The sequence below is a fragment of the Oryctolagus cuniculus genome, chromosome 6 (assembly GCF_964237555.1).
Source record: "Oryctolagus cuniculus chromosome 6, mOryCun1.1, whole genome shotgun sequence".
NCBI lineage: Eukaryota > Metazoa > Chordata > Mammalia > Lagomorpha > Leporidae > Oryctolagus > Oryctolagus cuniculus.
In genome coordinates, this window is record NC_091437.1 from 44,744,596 (window position 1) to 44,765,527 (window position 20,932).

The 20,932-nt window shown below is 41.5% G+C and overlaps 1 protein-coding gene across 2 annotated transcripts in view; it reads right to left on the reverse strand.

Annotated features, from left to right (window-relative positions):
* The window catches only part of CLINT1 (clathrin interactor 1), a 70,008-nt gene extending 49,772 nt beyond the window's left edge, over positions 1 to 20,236 (reverse strand). Inside the window, exon 1 of one of the 2 annotated variants that reach the window (XM_008255332.4) lies at positions 20,011 to 20,236. In XM_008255332.4, the coding sequence (XP_008253554.1) occupies positions 20,011 to 20,051 (41 nt within the window). In that variant the 5' untranslated portion in view covers positions 20,052 to 20,236. The remainder of the gene's footprint in view (positions 1 to 20,010) is intronic. The other variant, XM_008255333.4, reaches the window with a different exon arrangement.
* Between the last annotated feature and the right edge of the window lie 696 nt (positions 20,237 to 20,932).

Below are 20,932 nucleotides of genomic sequence, written 5' to 3' on the forward strand. Positions count from 1 at the left end.
TTTAAATTAATCTTGAGTATTTCTACAAATTTCACATCGATATTTTACACTTGTGTTTGCTAAACAAAGTGCCAACTTCTAGTATTCTAATTAGAACAGTGCTGTGATGAGTGAGACATTTAAATTACTTAGTAGTCAGCTGCTAGTATAAACAAGCCAACAGCTTTGCAATACAACACAAGTATTGTGAATTGCAGGTAAAAAAAACAAAACAGAAAATAGCACTAGGAAGAATAAGTTTTATGGGGGCATTTTATTGATATAATCAGAATATTGATAATATATACTCAAATAGCATATGTTTTGATTTTTGCTTGCACATACTTGATTTAAGAAAAGCAAGTTAAATTACTGAACATGGGAAAAGCAGGCTAAGAACAGAAATGCAGAGTGCCTCACAAAATCTTAAGTTTTAATTATCAAAAGAAAACACCACGACCACACTTCCAATGAGCTTTTTGTTCCAAGAAGTTCCAGCAAAATCTTAATAATGATGACATTATCTCTACACAAGGGATCTTCAAAAAGTTTATGGAATACATTAAGAAAAAAAATTTAAGGATTACAAAACATTTTTGCATGAAAATAAACCTACCTTTTCAATTCTTTTTCCATAAACTACAATATACATCAGTTGTATAACCTTTGGTTTAAACAGCCTCACCACTAAAAGAAACCAAAATCAGAGTCCATGGAGAAATGGCTGATACAGGACTGATGTGATGGAGTAAAAGTATGGGTAAGCCTAACTTATCTTATGCCAGAAACTTCAACAGTGTTTAAAAAAAAAAAAAAAAGGGAAACTGCCTTTAAGGGGTTCCTGCTAGCCACATTGGTGACAATTTGGGTACTGAAATAGAAAAAGACAACAACAGATTACAATCTACTGAATAAAATAAAAATCCGTGGATGGAGAAAGGTAAGAAAACAATGAGAGCTCCTGCTTATAAGAAATTGATAAATATTAAGAGCTGTGGAGTATGGGGGTGGGGCAGGAAAATCATAATTCTGCAATTCTAACATAACGACTGGTTCAAGGAAGAAGCATGAGTAGATGCTAAATCGAGGGAGAAAAGTTTGATAAGGAGGTCTCAGAGTGTCTCCAAAGATTACTTATCAGTTGCAACAATAAGTATATGATAGAGGAACCAGAAAACACCTTGACTCCAGTCATCAAAACTCCTATATGGGGGCCAGCATTATATAGCGGGTAAAGTCACTGCCTGCAGTGCCAGCATCTCATATGGTGCCAGTTTGAGTCTTGGTTGCTCCACTTCCAACCCAACTCTCTGCTATGGCCTGGGAAAGCAGTGGAAGATGGCCCTAAAGCTTGGGAACGTGCACCCATGTGGGAGACCCATAAGCAGCTCCTGGCTCCTGGCCTCGGACTGATGCAGCTCCAGCTGTTGTGGCCATTTGTGGAGTGAACTGGCAGGTAGAAGACACCTCTTCCTCTCTCATGCCTCATGAAACAATATACATAGCTTGGAACAAGGACCAACCCGATGAAAAGGACTGGTTGATCTTTTTCATTCTGACCCGTGATTTTCTGGACTCTAAACTTTGAAGAAGATTTATTTATTTCAAAGTCAAACTAGGCAGTAACTAGTTCTCTAGTGTAATCGTTCTATTAAAGCAGTGAAAAAAGAGCATGAACACTATATTTTAAAATCCAGAACAACTTAGTTTTTCTTTTGGTTTAAAATTTATTTATTTATTTGAAAGGCAAAGTTACACACAAAGAGAAGGAAAGGTAGAGAGAGAGAGAGAGAGAGAGAAAGAGAGAAAAGTCTCCCATCTGCTGGCTCACTCTCCAATTGGCCACAACGGCTGGAGCTGTGCCAATCCAAAGCCAGGAGCCAGGAGCTTTTTCTGGGTCTCCCACGTGGGTGCAGGGGCCCAAGGACTGGGGCCATCTTCCACTGCTTTCCCAGGGCATAGCTGAGAGCTGGGGCGGAAGAGGAGCAGCTGGGACATGAACCGGCACCCATGTGGGATGCCAGCACTGCAAGTGGTGGCTTTACCTGCTACGCCACAGCAGTGGCCCTAACACCTAAGTTTTAATATAAACTGTAGTTTATCGAAGTTAAAACAATTTATTAACATTATTTTTTAAAAATTATTAACAATTTTACAGTTAACTTATAATAATCTGTACTAAGTTACCTATATTTTATTTTCTTGGAATGCTCACTACCACCCCTTACATGAAGTAAGCACGTCAAGAAGTCTGAAGTATTTATCAGGAGGCCAGTGCTGTGGTGTAGTGGGTAAAGCTGTTGCCTGCAGTAGAAGATGGCCCAAGTCCCTGGACCCCTGCACCTGCATGGGAGACCCAGAGGAAGCTCCTGGCTCCTGGCTTCGGATCGGCATAGCTCCGGCCATTGTGGCCAATTGGGGAGTAACAAGCAGATTGAAAACTCACTCTCTGCCTCTCCTTCTCACTCTGTGTAACTCTTTCAAATAAATAAATAAATCTTTAAAAAAAAAAAAAGTATCAGTAGAAAATTCTAAGAAATCATTTTACTTAATAAACATGTAAAAAAATATTATCCACGAAACTCTCCAAAGCTCTTACAATTGTTCTAATTAAAAAGATTTCATGAGGCCGGTGCTGTGGTGTATCACTCTGCAGTGCCGGCACCCCATATGGGCAACAGTTTGAGTCCCAGCTGCTCCACATTTGATCCAGCTCTCTGCTATGGCCTAGGAAAGCAGTCGAAGATGGCTCGAGTCCTTGGCCCCTTAAACTTGTGTGGAAGACTCGAAAGAAGCTCCTGTGTTTGGATCAGCACAGCTCCAGCCGCTGTGGCCATCCAGGGAGTGAACTAGCAGATGGGAGACCTCTCTCTTTCTCTCTGCTCTGCCTATCTGTAACTCTGCCTTTCAAATGAGTAAATAAATCTTTAAAAGATAATAAAGAAATAAAATATTTTATAACATAGTAATTTATTTCCATATTTAATACCATTAATAAAAACCCACAAAATATTGTATCTTATTTTTTGAAAGTTACACACAGAGAGAGAAAATCTCATATCCCCCCACTGGTTCATTCCCCAAATGGCTGCAATGGCTGGGGCCAGGCCAAAGCCAGGAGCTTCATTCACATCTCCTACTAGGGCTATCTTCCACTGTTTTCCCAGACACATTAGCAGGAAGTTGGATCAGAAGAGGAGCAGTCAGGACATCAACCGGAGCCCATATGGGATGCTAGTATTGCAGGTGGTGGCTTAACATGCTGTGCCACAACACTGATCCCCAAATATTGTATTTAGATAAAACAGTAACAGAATATTCATGACTCTAAATACCCAGGCTACTCATCCCTACTTGCTAGAAAAATTCAAATATATAGCATAAAACACATATTTGAAATACCAGTTATTCAAATTCAACTATGTTTCCTGTGTTACACTTTATACAGTTTGGAATAAATATTCAAAGTCTAAGCTGTTAGGTCAATTTCCTTAAAAAAAGAACAAATATCATTTCTATTCAACAACTAAAACACTTTACCTTGTACTTAAAGCAGCTTCAGGCTCGCATTGTTTTGTGCATTCATTTTAACTGTGAAATATTCTTTCCTACTGTTGAGAGAGCTTAAGGCCAACTGCACACTGCTTTTTAGTACATTGATTCTGTTTTAAAAAAGAAAGGAGACTGATATTTTTCTTGCTCCTTAGGGTATCACATTAGCATAGTTTCACAGGCAGATCAAAATATCCAAGGTATTAAAACATAAGTACAGGGGGCTAGCATTATGGCACAGCAAGTTAAGCCACCATCTGCAGCACTAGCATCCTGCATGGCCACTGGTTCAAGTCCCAGCTGCTCTACTTCTGACCCAGCTCCCTGCTAATGAGCCTGGGAAAACAGCAGAGGATGGCCCAAGTGCTTGGGCCACTGCATCCATCTGGGAGACTGGGAAGAACTCCTGGCTCCTAGCTTTGGATTAGCCCAGCTCCAGCTGTTGCAGCCATTTGGGGAATGAACCAGTGGATGGAAGGTCTTTCTCTAATTCCGCCTCTCAAAAAAAATAAGAAAAAATCTTAAAAAAAAAAAAAACAAAAAAAAAAACTAAGTACAGGGGTGGCGCTGTGGTATATCAGGTAAAGCTGCTGCCTGCAACACCGGGATTCCATATGGGTGCTGGTGAGAGCCCCAGTTACTCCACTTCTGATCTAGCTCCCTATTAATGGTCTGGGAAAGCAGCTGATAATGGCCCAAGTACTTGGGCCCTTGCACCCATGTGGGAGACCCAGATGAAACTTCTGGCTTTGGATCAGCCCAGATCTGGCCACTGAGGCAATCCGGGGAGTGAACGAGTGAAGGAAGATTTCTCTGCTTCTGCTTCTCCCTCTTTGTAATTCTACCTTTCAAATAAATAAATCTTAAAAAAAAAAAAAAAAAAAAAAAACACACAAAAAACAAAAAACCCCCCACACACATAAGTATGGTATAAGAATTTTATTTGCATTATACAACAACTCTAGTTTTTGCAAGTATGGCAAAACAGTAACTAAAATAATTTTAATAGTAAAAAATTCTACTGTGAAAGAAGTTATTTCTTTTTAAAGATGTGTTTACTTATTTCAAAGGCAGTTACAGAGAGGCAGAAGCAGAGAGAGAGAGAGAGAGAGAGAGAGAGAGAGAGAGAGAGAGGTCTTTCATCCGCTGGTTCACTCCCCAGTGGCCACAATGGCCAGAGCTGCACAGATCCAAAGCCAGGAGCCAGGAGCTTCTTCTGGGTCTCCCATGTGGGTACAGGGGCCCAAGGACTTGGGCCATCATTCATTGCTTTCCCAGGCCATAGCAGAGAGCTGGATTAGAAGTGGAGCAGCTGGGACTTGAACCAGTGCCCATAGGGGATGCTGGCATTGCAGGCGGTAACTTTATCCACTACGCCACAGCGCTGGCCTCATGAAAGGGGCTTAAAACCTCATGAAAATATTTGGCAACTTTTAAATTTCTATAATTAGAACAAATCTGAAAATCGTCTTTGTTCATCTATAACTGTTAACTTTTGGGTTACAATTTTTGAAGCTGTCTCATAATGACAAATGTAAAGAAAAACCAAGGGTCTGCGGTTGTGATGTAGTAGGTTAAGCTGCCACCTGTGAAAACAGAATCGCATATGGGCACCAGTTCAAGATCCAGCTGCTCCACTTCCAAGCCAGCTCTCTGCTAATAAGCCTGGGAAAACAGCAGAAGATGGCCTGAGAACTTGGGTCCCTGCACCCGCATGGAGACCAAGAAGAAGCTCCAAGCTCCTAGCTTTGGCCTGGCATAGCTCTGGCAGTTGCGACCATTTGGGCAGTGAACCAGTAGATAAAAGATCTCTCTTCCTGGGGCCGGCGCTGCGTCATAGCGGGAAAAGCCGCCGCCCGCAGTGTCAGCATCCCATATGGGCGCTGGTTCAAGTCCCAACTGCTCCACTTCCAAGCCAGCTCTCTGCTATGGCCTGGGAAAGCAGCAGAAGATGGCCCAAGTCCTTGGGAGACCCAGAAGAAGCTCCTGGATCCTAGCTTAGGATCTGCGCAGCTCCAGCCATTGTGGCCACTGGGGAGTGAACCCGCAGACGGAAGACCTTTCTCTCTCTCTCCCCCTCTGCCTCTCCTTCTCTCTCTGTGTAACTCCAACTTTCAAATAAATAAATAAATCATAAATCTTAAAAAAAAAAACTCTCTTCCTCTGTGTCTCTCCTTCTCTCTATAACTCTGCCTTTCAAATAAAAAAATTAAAAATGAAAAAATAATAATACAAAATTCTGGTGTTTTATTACACAGCAGGGTGAATATAGTCTGAATATTCTGTACATGTTTCTTAAAAACAAAACAAAATGTTTTAATTGGGGAGGTATGTTTAACGTGGTTCAATACTACAAAATGTTCACATGTAGCAAAACATCAAATGGTACCCCATAATATACAAATAAAACAGTTAAAACTTTTTTAAACTTAAAAAATAAAGAACTTATGGAGAACACAACAGTAAATGTTTTCACAATATATTAGTTCATTTACTTCTCTAAATAGTACTGGAAGGTAGATCTTACCCCTGTTTTATACAGCAGAAGGAGAATAAGTATTTTCACTTGTGTTTCCCATCCAATTACACCTATCACTCCACATAATGATAAAATAAAATTGAAATCCAAAGAAATGTGATCAATTCTGGCACACTTAAGAGCAGTTACATTTTAAATGTTAGCATTTTAAAACATGCTATTAAGGTAGCTTTATCGAATCTATCATCTTACTCCTTTAGGAGAAAAGTCTAGAACAAATTACTGAAATCTGTTAACCTTAAGGAAAAAAAGGATAAAATTCTTCTAAGTGAATGGCAGAAACAGACATCCTGCAGTTACACAACATGAGAAAATTACATCTCTGTGGACACAAATGTCTGATATTGCACAGTCTGATACCACAGACTTTTTCACTTCTACCTGATTAAATTCAGATACACTGTAAAACAATTAATAGTAACTAAAACCATGTAACTCTAAAAACTCATCAACAGAATGGCATGAGAAATCCTATACCACAAAAGCGCCAAGTTTGTTATAACACATATCTGTAAATTCATATACTTATGTTTTTCATTTTTCACTACTTAAACAGATACTTTATCAAGTCCCAAAAACTAGATTCAACTTTCCTTTTTTAAAATTTTTAAATTTATTTGATTCATTTATTTTAAAGGCAGAGAGACAGGGACAGAGGAAGAGGTAGAGATCTCCCATCCACTGGTTCACTTCCCAAATGCCCACAACAGCCAGGAGCCAGGAACTCAACCTGGGTCTCCCATATGGGTGGCACACAGCAAACTACTTGAGCCAACAGCTGCTGTCTCCTATGGTATATATTAATAGGAAGTTGGAATCAGGAACAGAGCTGATACTTTAACCCAGAGACTCTGATAAGGGATATCGGCACCATAAGCACTGCACCAAACACGCACCCCAAAACTCAACTTTTCTGATAGGAAGACAACTGTTTACAGAATCTCACTACTAAAATTTTGAAAACCTTTATAATTTACTTTTTCTTTAAGTTCTCAAAAAAGAAATCTATGGTTCAAACTATTTAGTTTGGACTATTCAATTGGGGTAGAACAGAGACCTCCTTACAGAGAACAGGTTCTCAAGAGTATTTATTGATGTCATCTCATCCTTGAAACCATTGGGAGTGGGGTCTTATCAGTGAGCCTACGTCATCTGACCTGTGTTTCAGAGTTTCTACTTTATGTTTGATACCTTATTTGGCCACATCGTCTTCCCAGAAAATATTCTTTTTAAATACCATGCTCTATCTCCTTCATGATGCTTTTGCTCAATCTTGTTTTCTTCCACTCTTCTACAGAATTTATAGTATCCAAATTTGGATACACAATCTTGTATCATGCCCTTCCTTTTTTGTGTGTGTTATTTGAATGCATCTGCTTTACAGAACCTTAAGCTGTCCACCAGAGCCCTAAGGTCTGTCTCACACCTACCCTACCCTACAGGACTCATTGTAGGTGTTTAATAATAAACACTTATTGAAGGATCTTTACAAGGTATGATTAAGATTAGTAAGGAAATCAACAATGTATTGAGTTATTGTATAGTATTTAAGTATTTACAACCTATGCCAAAAATGCAATACTTGGTCAGGTACATAAAAGATTAGGGGAAGGGGCTGGTGTTGTGGCATAGCAGGCTAAGCCTCCGCCTGCATCCCATATGGCTTCTCCTCTTCTGATCCAGCTCTCTGCTGTGGCCTGGGAAAGCAGCAGCAGATGACCCAAGTGCTTGGTCCCCTGCACCCACGTGAGAGACCTGGAAAAAGCTCATGAATCCTGGCTTTGGATCGGTCCAGCTCCAGCTGTCCCACCAGAGTATGGAAAACCCACCCACCCCAACTCTACCTCTCAAATAAACAAAATCTTTTTTTAAAAAAAAACCAAGGAAAATTATTCCTAAATGATCATTTTGAATGATCCATAAGAAAAACTAGAAGAAGTTGTAGAGAAATTAAGACGAAAAAGACATTAGCACTACAGGCACATCAAACTGACCACAACATAAAGATCAAACAATTATTAGACTTTTAAAAGTTGTAGGGGTCGGCGCTGTGGCATAGCGGGTTAAAGCCGCCGCCTGCAGTGCTGGCATCCCATATGAGCACTGGTTCATGTTCCGTCTGCTCCACTTTCAATCCAGCTCTCTGCTATGGCCTGGGTCCTCCGGCCCTTTCACTCATCTGAAAGAAGTGGAAGAGACTCCTGGCTCCTGGCTTCAGAATGGCACACCTCTGGCCCTTGAGGCCATCTGGGGAGTGAACCAGTGGATGGAAACTCTCTCTCTCTCTCTCTCTCTCTGTCTCTCTGCCTCTCTGTAACTCTGCCTTTCAAATAAATAAATCAATTTAAAAAAAAAAAAGTTGTATAAGTTGGTTACAAAGGACCACTGAGTCTGAAGAATGATACAGTTCATGACTATCTCATTTCTTGGGACTGATTACAGAAAACAGTCATAATAGTTGATATTTTCTTTTTTGTCTACAGAAACATCTGTTTGCTTCTCTTCCATTAACGGTCACCCAATTTGCAGACATTATTCATAATACTACAAGAAGTTAAAAAATTTTTATAATAGCTGGACAGGAAAAAATTAACAAATACTCTCACTGAATTGGTTCAGAATCCTAAGTATTATGTTTTTTTTTTTTTTTAAAGATTTTATTTATTTGAGAGGTAGAGTTACAAACAGTGAGAGGCAGAGGCAGAGGCAGAGACCCTCCATATGCTGGTTCACTCCCCAAATGGCCACAATGGCCAGAGCTGTGCTGCGCTGATCTAAAGCCAGAAGCCAGGAGCCTCTTCCAGGTCTCCCATGTAGGTGCAGGGGCCTAAGCACTTGGGCCATCTTCCACTGCCTTCTCAGGGCATAGCAGAGAGCTGGACCCGAAGAGGAGCAGCTGGAACTAGAATCGGCACCCATAAGGGATGCCAGCGCCACAGGCGGAGGATTAACCGCAGTGTGGCGCTGGCCCCAGTATTGTCTTTTAAAAGATGAGCAAACATGGAGGCTGTTGTCGTGGTTCACTTGGTCAATCCTATGCCTGCGGCACCGACATCCCATACGGGTGCTGGGTTCTAGTCCTGGCTGCTCCTCGTAGCAGCCATTTGGGGGGTGAACCAACGGAAGGAAGACCTTTCTCTCTCTCTCTACCTGTCAAATAAATAAAAAATTAAAAAAAAAAAAAAAAAAAGATGAGCAAACACTGTTCTCAAAAGAGATCACCTAGATTTAATATTAGACTGTTTTTCAGATGTAACCAATGACAAGATGCCAGGCTTCTCTGTGTCCAGCTTCTACACATGGCAAATGCTCAATAACTATTAGCTTTTATTAGCAGAAATATTGGGACTTCAGTGACACCTTCTGTACTATGTACTGACTTAATGAAATCGGACATATTCATTCAAAGATAATTACTGAGCACCTACTATGTTATGAACTTTAGTAGTAGTTGGTAACACTGTGATAAATAGCAGTCACTGTTCCCTCAAGAAGCTTAATTTCAGAGGCAGATGGCTACCTATAAACAAAAGAAGGCAGGCACAGAGAAAAAGTGTTATGTGCCACTGTATGCTATGTAATACAAGAGGGAGGCCCACACAACATGGAGATAACAAGGCAGAGTAGTGAGAGATGAGGTACAGAAGCCAGAAAAATGCCAGATTACATGAAATCCAGTAAGCAGCGAGTGTCATCAGAGAACCCAATAGGGGTTCTAGGAAGATACAACTTAGTATTTTTAAAGAACCACTCTTGCTGTTACGTGGAGAACAGATTATAGGATTAAAAGTTTTATTTTGTATAGGCCAGTATATAACAGGCTTGACTCCTGGCTGCTCCATTTTCAATCCAGTTTCCTACTAATGCACCTGAGAAAGCAGTGCAGTGGGACCCAAGTGCTTGGGCCCTTTCCACCCATGTGGAAGACCAGGATGATGTTCCTGGCTCATGGTTTTATCCTGGCCCTGACCCGGCTGCTGCAGCCATCTGGGGAGTCAGAGGACAGAACATCTCTCTCTACCTTTCAAATAAATAAATGTTAAAAAAAAATTGCATTGACTTCACGAGAAATGAGCACACTTCAAAAGCTCATTTAGGGGGCAGGCACTGTGGTGTAGTAGGCTAAATCTCTGCCTGTGATGCCAGTTCCTGTGGGCGTCAGTTCTAGTCCCAGCTGCTCCTTTTCCAATCCAACTCTCTGCTGTGGCCTGGGAAAGCAGCAGAGGATGGCCTGAGTGCTTGGTCCCCTGTACCCATGTGGGAGACCCAGAAGAAGCTCCTGACTCTTGGCTTCGGATTGGCCCAGCTCTAGCTCTTGTGGCCATTTAGGGAGTGAACCAGTGGATGGAAGACCTTTCTGTCTCTCCCTGTGTCTGTAACTCTACCTCTCAAATAGATAAAATCTTTAAAAAAAAAAAAAAAACCTCATCCAGAACTGAACTCATAGCTATAAGACAAATGTACCAAATTAAGTCTAAATGGCAGTTTCACTACAATTAAAAACATGTGTTCCAGCCAAACAACTTAAGTCATTTTAAAAAATGACAACAAATGAGTAAAATAGAAATTAAGTTCAACATTACTTGTATTGTTCTGTGTGTTATTAAAAACGCATGAAAACAAAAGGCAAGAAAAATATGAAACTGAATTTTCAAAAAAGATCTTTATTACAACGTAAGTTTATTTGGATGAGAATTCTTGAGCAAAACATTTCAAAAGCATGCATGCATATTTTCCACATAAAGGTGAGTTTGTGTGAAAATTGCAAAACATGTATTAGAATCATGCAGATTTTACATATTCTCCTAAAAATTTAGAACTAAACAAAATTCATGTCAAAGAAGGCGTTTTTTTTTCCTTTCCTTTTTTTTTTTTTTTTTTTTTTTTGACAGGCAGAGAGAAAGGCAGAGAGAAAGACAGAGAGAAAGGTCTTCCTTTTCCGTTGGTTCACTCCCCAATGGCCGCTGTGGCCAGTGCACCGTGCTGAGCCAAAGCCAGGAGCCAGGTGCTTCTCTTGGTCTCCCATGTGGGTTCAGGGACCAAGGACTTGGGTCATCCTCCACTGCCTTCCCAGGACACAGCAGAGAGGTGGACTGGAAGAGGAGCAACCGGGACAGAATCCGGTGCCCCAACCGGGGCTAGAACCCGGGGTGCCAGCGCCGCAGGCGGACTAGACTATTCTTTCTTTTATTTGCTATTTTATTAATTACAAAGACCAGATCCCACCATACAGAATATTCTTAAGTAAAAACATGTATGGCTATTACTGCACATTAAGACTCAAAATTAGTAATTCAATAGCCAAATCTATCCACGAGCCATAACTATAAACTGACTCCAACATGAGAATGTTATATTCCTTTAACTTTATTTAATTTTCAGAATAAAAGGCTCTGATAAGCCAAAAACAATTTCTTGTCAATTTGAGCAAGTGTGTTAAAGAACCGCAAAGCCCTCTTTGCAATGTCGTTTCCTGTACATGCTGCTCATCTACGTCAGAGATCATGAATTTGACATTACTTATTTCAGAGAGCTCCTTTTCTTAATATTACTCAATCTCGTAAGGATAAAGAGCTTCAATTCATATTCATAAAATGAATTATTTTGCTGTGAAAGAAATGTCTTACACTAGCACTATCTTTAAAATTTTGAGAAAATACAAAACAAGTGTAACAAAATATTACAAGAATTGGCAGATGGAAGTTGCAACATGTCCTTCCTAAGACTATTCCTGACATGTCTGTTCAGATATTTCTACAATATGCTTTAAAATACTAAGTAAAAGCATTTATAATTTGGTAAAAATAACACATGGCGCATACAACAGGTATTTAAATGAGTTTTTCCTACATGTAGGCTAAGTTGTTTTTTCAGTTAAAAGTTTTAGGAGTGTCCAAAGGAATATGAGTTTAGATTAATATATACAGTCCTGGGGCAGCACCACGGCACAGGTTAATCCTTCACCTGCGACGCCAGCATCCCATATAGGTGCTGGTTCTAGTCCCAGCTGCTCCTCTTCCGATCCAGTTCTCTGCTATGGCCTGGGAAAGCAGTAGAAGATGGCCCAAGTCCTTGGATCCCTGCACCCACGTGGGAGACTGGGAAGAAGCTCCTGGCTCCTGGCTTCAGAACAGTGCAGCTCCAGCCGTTGCGGCCATTTGGGGAGTGAACCAATGGAAGGAAGAACTTTCTCTCTGTCCCTTCCTCTCATTGTCTATAACTCTACCTCTCAAATAAATAAATAAAATCTTAAAAAAATATATATATACAGTCCTGGGGCCAGTGCTGTGGCACAGTGGGTTAAAGCTCCAGGCTGCAGTGCCTGCATCCCGTATGGGCACTGGTTTTAATCCCGGCTGCTCCTCTTCCGACCCAGCTCTCTGCTATGGCCTGGAAAAGCAGTACAAGATGGCCCAAGTCCTTGGGCCCCTGCACCAGTATGGAGACCCTGAGGATGCTCCTGACTCCTAGCTTCAGATCAGCTCAGCTCTGGTCGTTGCAGGCATTTGGGGAGTGAACCAGCAGATGGAAGACCTTTCTATCCGGCTCCACCTATCTCTGTAACTCTTTCAAATAAATAAAATAAATCTTTTAAAAATAAATATAGTCCTTACATATTTGCAAAAATGCAGTCTAATGGGTATCTATTCTCTCAAGCACTGTATTCCTTTGATTTTTCCAAATATTATTTTGTGTGTAACTAATAAGACATTTTAACAGTTTATTACATATCAAGTATATAATAGGTGTTTCACATATAATTATCTCACCTTGTAAAACAAATATCATTATTTCCACTCATATTTATGGAAATTCAGAGCCACTACTATAATGCCAAAGACCAATGTTCCTCAATAGTAGGCCTAAGATTTCAACCCAATGCTCATCTTCAAACCACTAACTGCTTCCTAGATCCATTAAATACTACCTGCATGTGCTTACCTATAGTGGAAAAATTAGTTTGGCTGGCAAATTACTATAAATATAAATTAATAGTGAGCCAGTATTGTGGCCCGCCTACCACACCTGTATTCCATATAGGCAATGGTTCAAAGCCCAGATGCTCTGCTTCTGATCTAGTTCCCTAATAGTGAGTCGGAAAGCAGCAGAGGATGGCCCACATCTTTGGGCCCCTGCACTGACATGAGAGACCAGTGGAGTTTCAGACCCAGCCACCACCATTGTGGCCATTTGGGGGAGTAAAACAGGCAGTGGATGGAAGGTCTCTCAATCTCTCTGTCACTGTCTCTGTCTCTGCCTCTCTTATAACTTGACCTATTCAACTAATAAAATATTTGAAAAAGAATACATAAATTAATAAACACATACAATTAGACTGGACAAGTAAAGTTCATACAAAAGGATACCTTAATAGAACAGGCTAGGGGCTGGTACTGTGGCATAGTGGGCTAAGCCTCCGCCTGCGGTGCCAGCATCCCATATGGACATCAGTTCGAGTCCTGGCTGCTCTACTTCTGATCCAGCTCTCTGCTGTGGCCTGGGTAAGCAGTGGAAGATGGCCCAAGTGCTTGGGCCCCTGCACCTGCATGGGAGACCAGGAAGAAGCACCTGGCTCCTAGCTTTGGATCAGCTCAGCTCCGGCCACTGTAGCTGTTTGAGGAGTGAGCCAGGGGATGGAAGACCTCTTTTTGTCTCCCTGCCTCTCTATAACTCTGCCTTTCAAACAAATAAATAAATCTTAAAAAAAAAAAAAAAAAAAAAAAAAAGAATGGGTTAGATAGAATTGTGGCATAACAAGTTAAGGCTGCCACCTGCAACACTGGCATCCCTCCCAAGAGCCAGTTTGAGTCCTGGATGCTCAACTTCCAATCCAGGACACTGCTAATGTGTGTGGGAAGGCAGCAAGAAGATGGTCCGAATACTTAGGGTCCTACCACCCATGTGGGAGACTGGGAAGGAGTTCCAGGTTTCTGGTTCTGGCCTGGCCCAGTCTTGCTGATGTGGCCATTTGTGGAGTGAACCAGCAGATGGATGACCAATCCATCCATCCATTCCTCCCTCCCTCCCTCCCTCTCTCTTCTTCTCGTGTCTTTCCCTCTCTGTAACTCTGCCTTTCAAATAAATAAATCTTAAAAAAAAAACACACACACACAGTTAAATAGCTTTATCAGAAGGGTAAGGAACATGCAGCTGAGTCTGAAGGATAACTTTTTATATACAGGAACACTAAAAGTACTAAAAACATACTTTGAACCTATAGAGTAATAGAGGAAAATGTAAACAATACCATGAGGATGCAATGAGTAAAATCCAGACTGAGAAAAAGGCAAACAACCTATTTTCTCAACAAAGACACTGCTAGGGATAAAGAAAGCAGAGTGCTTCAATCTATGGATTAAGACAATTAAAGGCTAGACCCACCCATCAAAAACAAAAAGGAGTTCTGAAGCAATTAAGAAATGAATACTGAGTACCTGATATTAAGGAATCACTTTTTGTTTAAGGCATGATAATGATATAGTGATTATAATTTTGAAAAGATAATTCCTTACTTTAGGGATTGATGTATTTATAAACAAGATGTCTGAGATTTGCTTGACAATAATATGGTTTGGGGGGTCATAGCTAGGAGTATAACTCATCAAGATTAGGGAAACTGTTGAGGCAAGGTCAAGTGCCCAATAGTTCACCACAGCAGTTTATCTATTTTTGGAAATACCTGAAATTCAGCACAAAAACTAGAAAAAATCCCAGGTAGATAGCAAACCTAAACAATAAAGTTTCCAGAAGGTTAAAAAGATATTTAAGCTGTCTATATGGCTTCTTTTTTCCTAAAGGAAATAGGAAATAAACATTAGAAATAAGTAGGAAAAAAGAGGAGTACAGGAAGAAACTCAACAACGGAGCCATACTGTGAAACCTAGGAGTACTAGTGACTGGCACTTAAAATAAAAAATACTAAGTACTTTTAGTGGACATTATCAGTAAACAGATGAAAAACTACTTGTAAACTAACACTAATGGGCTCAGGAAAACATAAGAGGCAGCTAAGTGATTTTTAAAAGCACCTTGATAATAGTACTAAATAGATTAATTTAAACTACAGGAAATCTCTCTACCAGATGCCAGTAGAAGATAAATTACTTTCTCTTTGAAATTAAATTCTTAGTACCTACTGGTGTCTACTTACTAGGAGACTAATTTTTTTTTTTTTTTTTAACAATAACAATTACCTTCAATTGGTTCAAAGAAAAGTTGACATGGGAAGACTAGAAAGCTGACTATCATCTTATCTTTGCTTTTAAGTTCCAAGAAGCACTGGACAGAGATTTCATGGGTGAGACAGGAAAAATAAGGGGGCAAATGTGTGCAGAAAGAAAAGTAAAACCATTAATCCATACCAGTTGTAGCATGTTTGTAGTGGGAAGTTTCTTGTAGGCAGGTATTGTACATTGTGAGTTCAGAAAATTCAGTATTAAGTCAATAAATAGTAAATCTATTCTTGTTGAAATAACTGAATGAAGTACTCTGTATAAAAGCACTAGACTACAACAGTACTTTCTGGAGTCAGCTAGACTAGAACGGTACTTCTGAACCTGGTATAATATCTAAACTTTTAAGAACTAAAAACAACTAAATATACTACAACAAAAATAAGGTATGGTGAAAATGCAAGCCATCATTATTAGAAAAACTTAAAATGGATGATCTATAGCAGCTGCCTTAGGACCTTAGCCAGAGTTCTCTGAATCACTACTACAAAAAGATAAAGGGCAACTGATGAAAACAGATTTACCACTAACATCACCCTCTGAAAGAAAAGAGAAGGTTTGGCTGGGCTTGAACAATAAATAGCAGCTTTGATCTACCACTGCTGTGTCATCTTCACGGCATTCTTCAAACCTGGAGAGAAAATTAACAGAACTGGGGGCCGGCACTATGATGCAGCAGGTTAAAGCCCCGGCCTGCAGTGTCGGCGTCCCATATGGGCAACGGTTCCAATCCCGGCTGCTCCTCTTCCAATCCAGCTCTCTGCTATGGCCTGGACAGCAGTGGAAGATGGCCCAGGTCCTTGGGCCCCTGCGCCCACGTGGGAGACCCGGAGGAGGCTCCTGGCTCCTGGATTTGGATCGGCGCAGTTCCAGCCGTTGTGGCCATCTGCGGAGTGGACCAGCAGATGGAAGACCTCTCTCTCTGTTTCTACCTCTCTAACTCTTTCAAATATATCTTTAATAATAATAATAATAAATTAACAGAACTGCAGCAACTTTCAATTTATATCAGTGATGGGGAGGAGAAACAGAAACAGATACAATTTTAGCATTGCCTCAAATAATGGGTTGTAAGGCACAGGATGACTATGGTCAAGTTAGTCCCTCTTACTAGGAGTGATGCCACTTACCCCTTCCTGCCACAGCTGCCTCTTATGCAACCTGACGACCAGTAGGAGGAAACTGGCACTCCAAGCTCGGCTAGCCTATGGCTCCATCTGCTTTCTCTCAGTTCCACAATGCTCAGCATAAACAGATCCATTTAATACCACCAGGAAGTGTAACAACTGTAGAAAATATCCTCCCACCTTCCCAAAGTCTTCAAGGTCTCAAAAGTCAATGTTTGACTTACGTCATTATACTTAAGAACTGCTACTACATTAGAAATAAGTAAGCAGCTACTCTAGGGAACTCATTTGAAAGTACATTTTTCTTTCTGAAGTAAACTTCACTGGATGAGGATATGCAGTGTAAGACCCAATTTTCCTGAGTCATGAACTGTACATATTGCAAAAAATTTCAAATACACATCTACTAATTATCACTTGAAAAATTTCCCTTTCCAGCCTAAACTCTACCTGCTATTGTGAAGCACTAGTTTCAATTATTTCTTCCTTGATGGAAACTCATTTCTCTAAATTGCCATCAAAGTTGGAAAAGGTCTAACCTTAGCCCAGTCCCTTCATTTTACAGAGAGTGAACCCAAAATCTGTAGATTCATATGATTCTGTTTCAGATCACACACACAGCTAGTTTAAAAGGCGAAGTCGGAATCTGAACCCAACCCCTCAAATTCCCTAATCCAGTGACCTATCACACAGGCCTTGAGTCTATTAACTGAGGTATCAGAGCAGCCCTTAATCACTTCACTGCCTCTTCATTTCTAAGTGTCATCATTTTAAACCTTTGACAGAGCATTCAATAGATTTGCTTCACTTAAACTACAGTATTTTAAGGTACACAGTCTAACTGGACACACTGACACAGGTACATGTTCTGTTAAGATGTTTACATTTAGGGGGAAGAAATTTCTTCTCTTTGTGCTAGTGAAAGACGAAAACTAAATCCTGAGTAGCTAGTAAAATAACCCCATGTTCTAAACATACTATCATGTGTCAAACACCTACAAAAGCTTTAAAAGGTCCTTGGCAGCAACATTCTTACACATTCTTGAATAATTTGCTTCAATTTCCATTCTAAATTGGGTAATAAAAAGGAAGACAAAAGTTATTTTTCAAGAACAGGTCTTCCATTAGGTGACCTGATAACTACTCACACAGTGAATTTAACCTGCAGATTAGTAAAATTAGTGATAAAGATAAAAAATTAGAAAAGACACCCATAGCAGGAACATGGCCTTGAATTCTACCATCTGAAAACTGTACAGCTTCTTCAAATTTTTAAGTACCATAAATTTAGTCCTCTAAAATAACTCTGTTTGTTGGCGGTTTTCTTTTGCACTCCTCGGACTTGAAAGAAAGAGGTAGTTTTGGAAAGTTTTTAAAAAGTTGGGGGAGGCCAGCGCCGTGGTTCACTTGGCTAATCCTCTGCCCGCAGCGCTGGCACCCAGGGTTCTAGTCCCGGTTGGGGCGCTGGTCCTGTCCCGGTTGCTTCTCTCCCAGTCCAGCTCTCTACTGTGGCCCGGGAAGGCAGTGGAGGATGGCCCAAGTGTTTGGGCCCCTGCACCCTCATAGAAAACCAGGAGGAAGCACCTGGCTCCTGGCTTTGAATTGGCGCAGCGCACCGGCCGTAGCAGCCATTTGGGGGTGAACTGGAAGACCTTTCTCTCTGTCTCTCTCACTAACTCTGCCTGTCAAAAAAAAAAGTTGAGGCATCAGCATTAAAGCTTAGCAGGTTAAGCAGCTGCCTGTGATGCCAGCCAGGATCCCCTATCAATGGGGATTTGAGTTTTCACTGCTCCACTTCTAATCCAGCTCCTGCTAATGAGCCTGGAAAAACAGCAGAAGACAGTCACGTGACTGGGCCCCTGCCACCCACATGGGAGACCAGGAAGAAGCTCCCAGGTCCAGGCTTTGGCCTGGCTCAGCCAGGGCCGTTGTGGCCATTTGAGCAGAGGATCAGTGGATAAAAGATCTCTGTAACTCAGGCTTTCAAATAAATAAATAAATCTTAAAATAAGGTCATTTCCTAATGAACTTGGATCTAGAGGTGAACCATTACTTTGTTATAATTGGTACCCAAAAGCAAGGGGTATATAAAAGCAAAACAGCCCAAAAGTATCAGAAGGGTTTAATGTACAAATGAACACTTGTAAAAAAAAATTATTAAAGCAAACACTTCTCAAACCTGCAGTTTCTCTTAATTAAGTTTATCTCACTCTAAAATGCAGAACATCTGGTATAATTTCAAAAGTTTACTAAACTGCTTTATGTGCAATTTAATCTTCACAACCTTCTGAGTTAGGTATCATTATTTTCATTTTCTACCATAGAAAACTGGGACACTGTGAAGTTAAGAAACTTGCCCAGGGTTACAATGCTTGAACACAGCTCTGCAGGTGTGCAAACTGTGCTCCTTAGGCACTCTAATGTCTTTTTGGTTGAATAAAAAATTTTAAAATAGGTGAAACTCTAGTTTTAACTGATCTACTATCCAAACCAGTGTGCATTATGCCGTTTTCTGGTGTCAAGAAGTTTGCCATCTACACTTCCTGGTTTTGGGTTAGGTGGGTGGCACAAATGAATCTTTCTCACCACACATTGCATAATCATCACTAAAACTCAAAAGGAAGGGTTGGCTGAATTTATAAACTTCATTTCCTGCTGGCCTAGATCATACTGTTATATCTGATACACTCTATTTAAGTGTTAAGATTTTTTTATTGCAGTAAGTCACTGAAGTTTTTTCCAGTCTTAAAGAAAGTCACGTATGTACTGGCTATTTTACCTGTCTGGAAAGTTAAAAGCAGATCAACAGGATATGAAGCTGGAATGTTTTATTTTTTTAGGGGAAATTCCTTAATGACTTCTTAATGAAACGGAATGGAACAAGTGGCCCACCAAGAAAAGAAGTGGAGTGTTAAAGGAAACAAAAGAGAATAACCACACTAAGTTATATGATGATTGACTTTCACTAGTGCTGGAAAAGCAGACCATGAGTCTCCTCTTAAGTAACTTCAGCCTGACCACAATGGCCACTTGTTACACCTACCACCCACTCCAACACTCAAGCTCATTAGGATTTAAAATAAAAAGCCCAGCAAGGTTAAAAATAATAATAATAATAATAAAGACACTCCCCGAACAAGCCTAAGGTCTGTCTGTTCCACACCCTGAGGGACACCGAGGGCCAGTGCACTGCGTCCCCCACCCTCAAGCCGTCCCTGCTGCCCAGGAGGCAAAGCTCAGAGCCTGGAGCCAAGACAGTGCTCCAGCCAAGGCAGTGACCCAGCTCCAGATAAGCCGCCCCTCCTCTGACCAAAGGCTCCGTACTCGGGGGTTGGGATAGGGGAAAAGATAGGAAGGCCTGCATAGGCGAGAAGAAGGGTAAGAGAATGTTTTGAACGGGGGAGGGTCCCTTCCCAGCCTCGCCGGTAGGAACGAGGCCCCGGACCGGAGAGGGAGCCGGCCGCCGCCATGATGGGGCTGGCCGGGGTGGGGGGCGTGACGCGAACGACCCCGAGCGCGGGACCACCTCCCCTTTCCCCTCCCCCGCGTGGGCCTCGGCCACAACTGTCCCGATACTCACGCTTTGTCCACCAGCTCCCGCACCTTCCACATGTTCAACATCCTGCCCGCGCAGTTCGGGCCGCCCCCTTCCTTTCCTGCTCCCCACGGACCCCTGGATATTTCCGTGCCGGGGCAGGTCCAGGCCGGGGTCACCGCCGCCGCCGCCCGCCGCCTTGAACTCCCTCCGTCAGCTCCTTCCCTTGCCACAGCCACGGCGCTGCCGGTGACACGTCGAGACGTGGCGGCAGGGGCGCTGCGTGGGGCGGAAGTGCCCGGCTCTCCGCCTGCGGCGCGCGGGGCACGCCGGGATTTGCAGTTTCCCTGCGCGCCCAGACGGCCGGGGTTCTGAGGTTAGGCGGGTTTCGCCTATTTTCTGGTTCCCCTGCGCCAGACAATTCTGCCAACCCGGAAATTGGAGTTGAGACCCTGCGTCCTGAGCTTTGAAACCTCCTCCAGGTGATTTTGGTAACGCTGAAGTGTCTGAACCCCTGGTGCCGGTTCTAGCCGCATTCAAATGTGAAGTGTTATGTTAACAATGATTAGAAGGAAATGTGGCTGGTATATATAGTCCTCTTTGCCAGATACATCACTGTGTTCACAAATGTCCAAGCATATTGCTGGGCCTTGATTTCCACCCTTTAAACTGAAGAATTTGGATTCTAAGTCTTTCCACTCTAATTCTGTAATACAGTCGTCTGAATTTAGACAGCTACCTGATATCCCTGTGAGATACTTTGTTAGAAACCTTAGAAACTCAGTTCACACTCTGGGAAATTAGAGAAATAACACTATACATACACATATATCCATACGTACATATTTTGTATATGGTACACCCCAGAATTTGCAGGTTTGTGTTCTTGAAGCGTAAATATGACAGTATTTCAAAAAGTTCATGAAAAAGTGGAGGTAAAAGTAAGTTCATTTCAGTGTATAAAAAT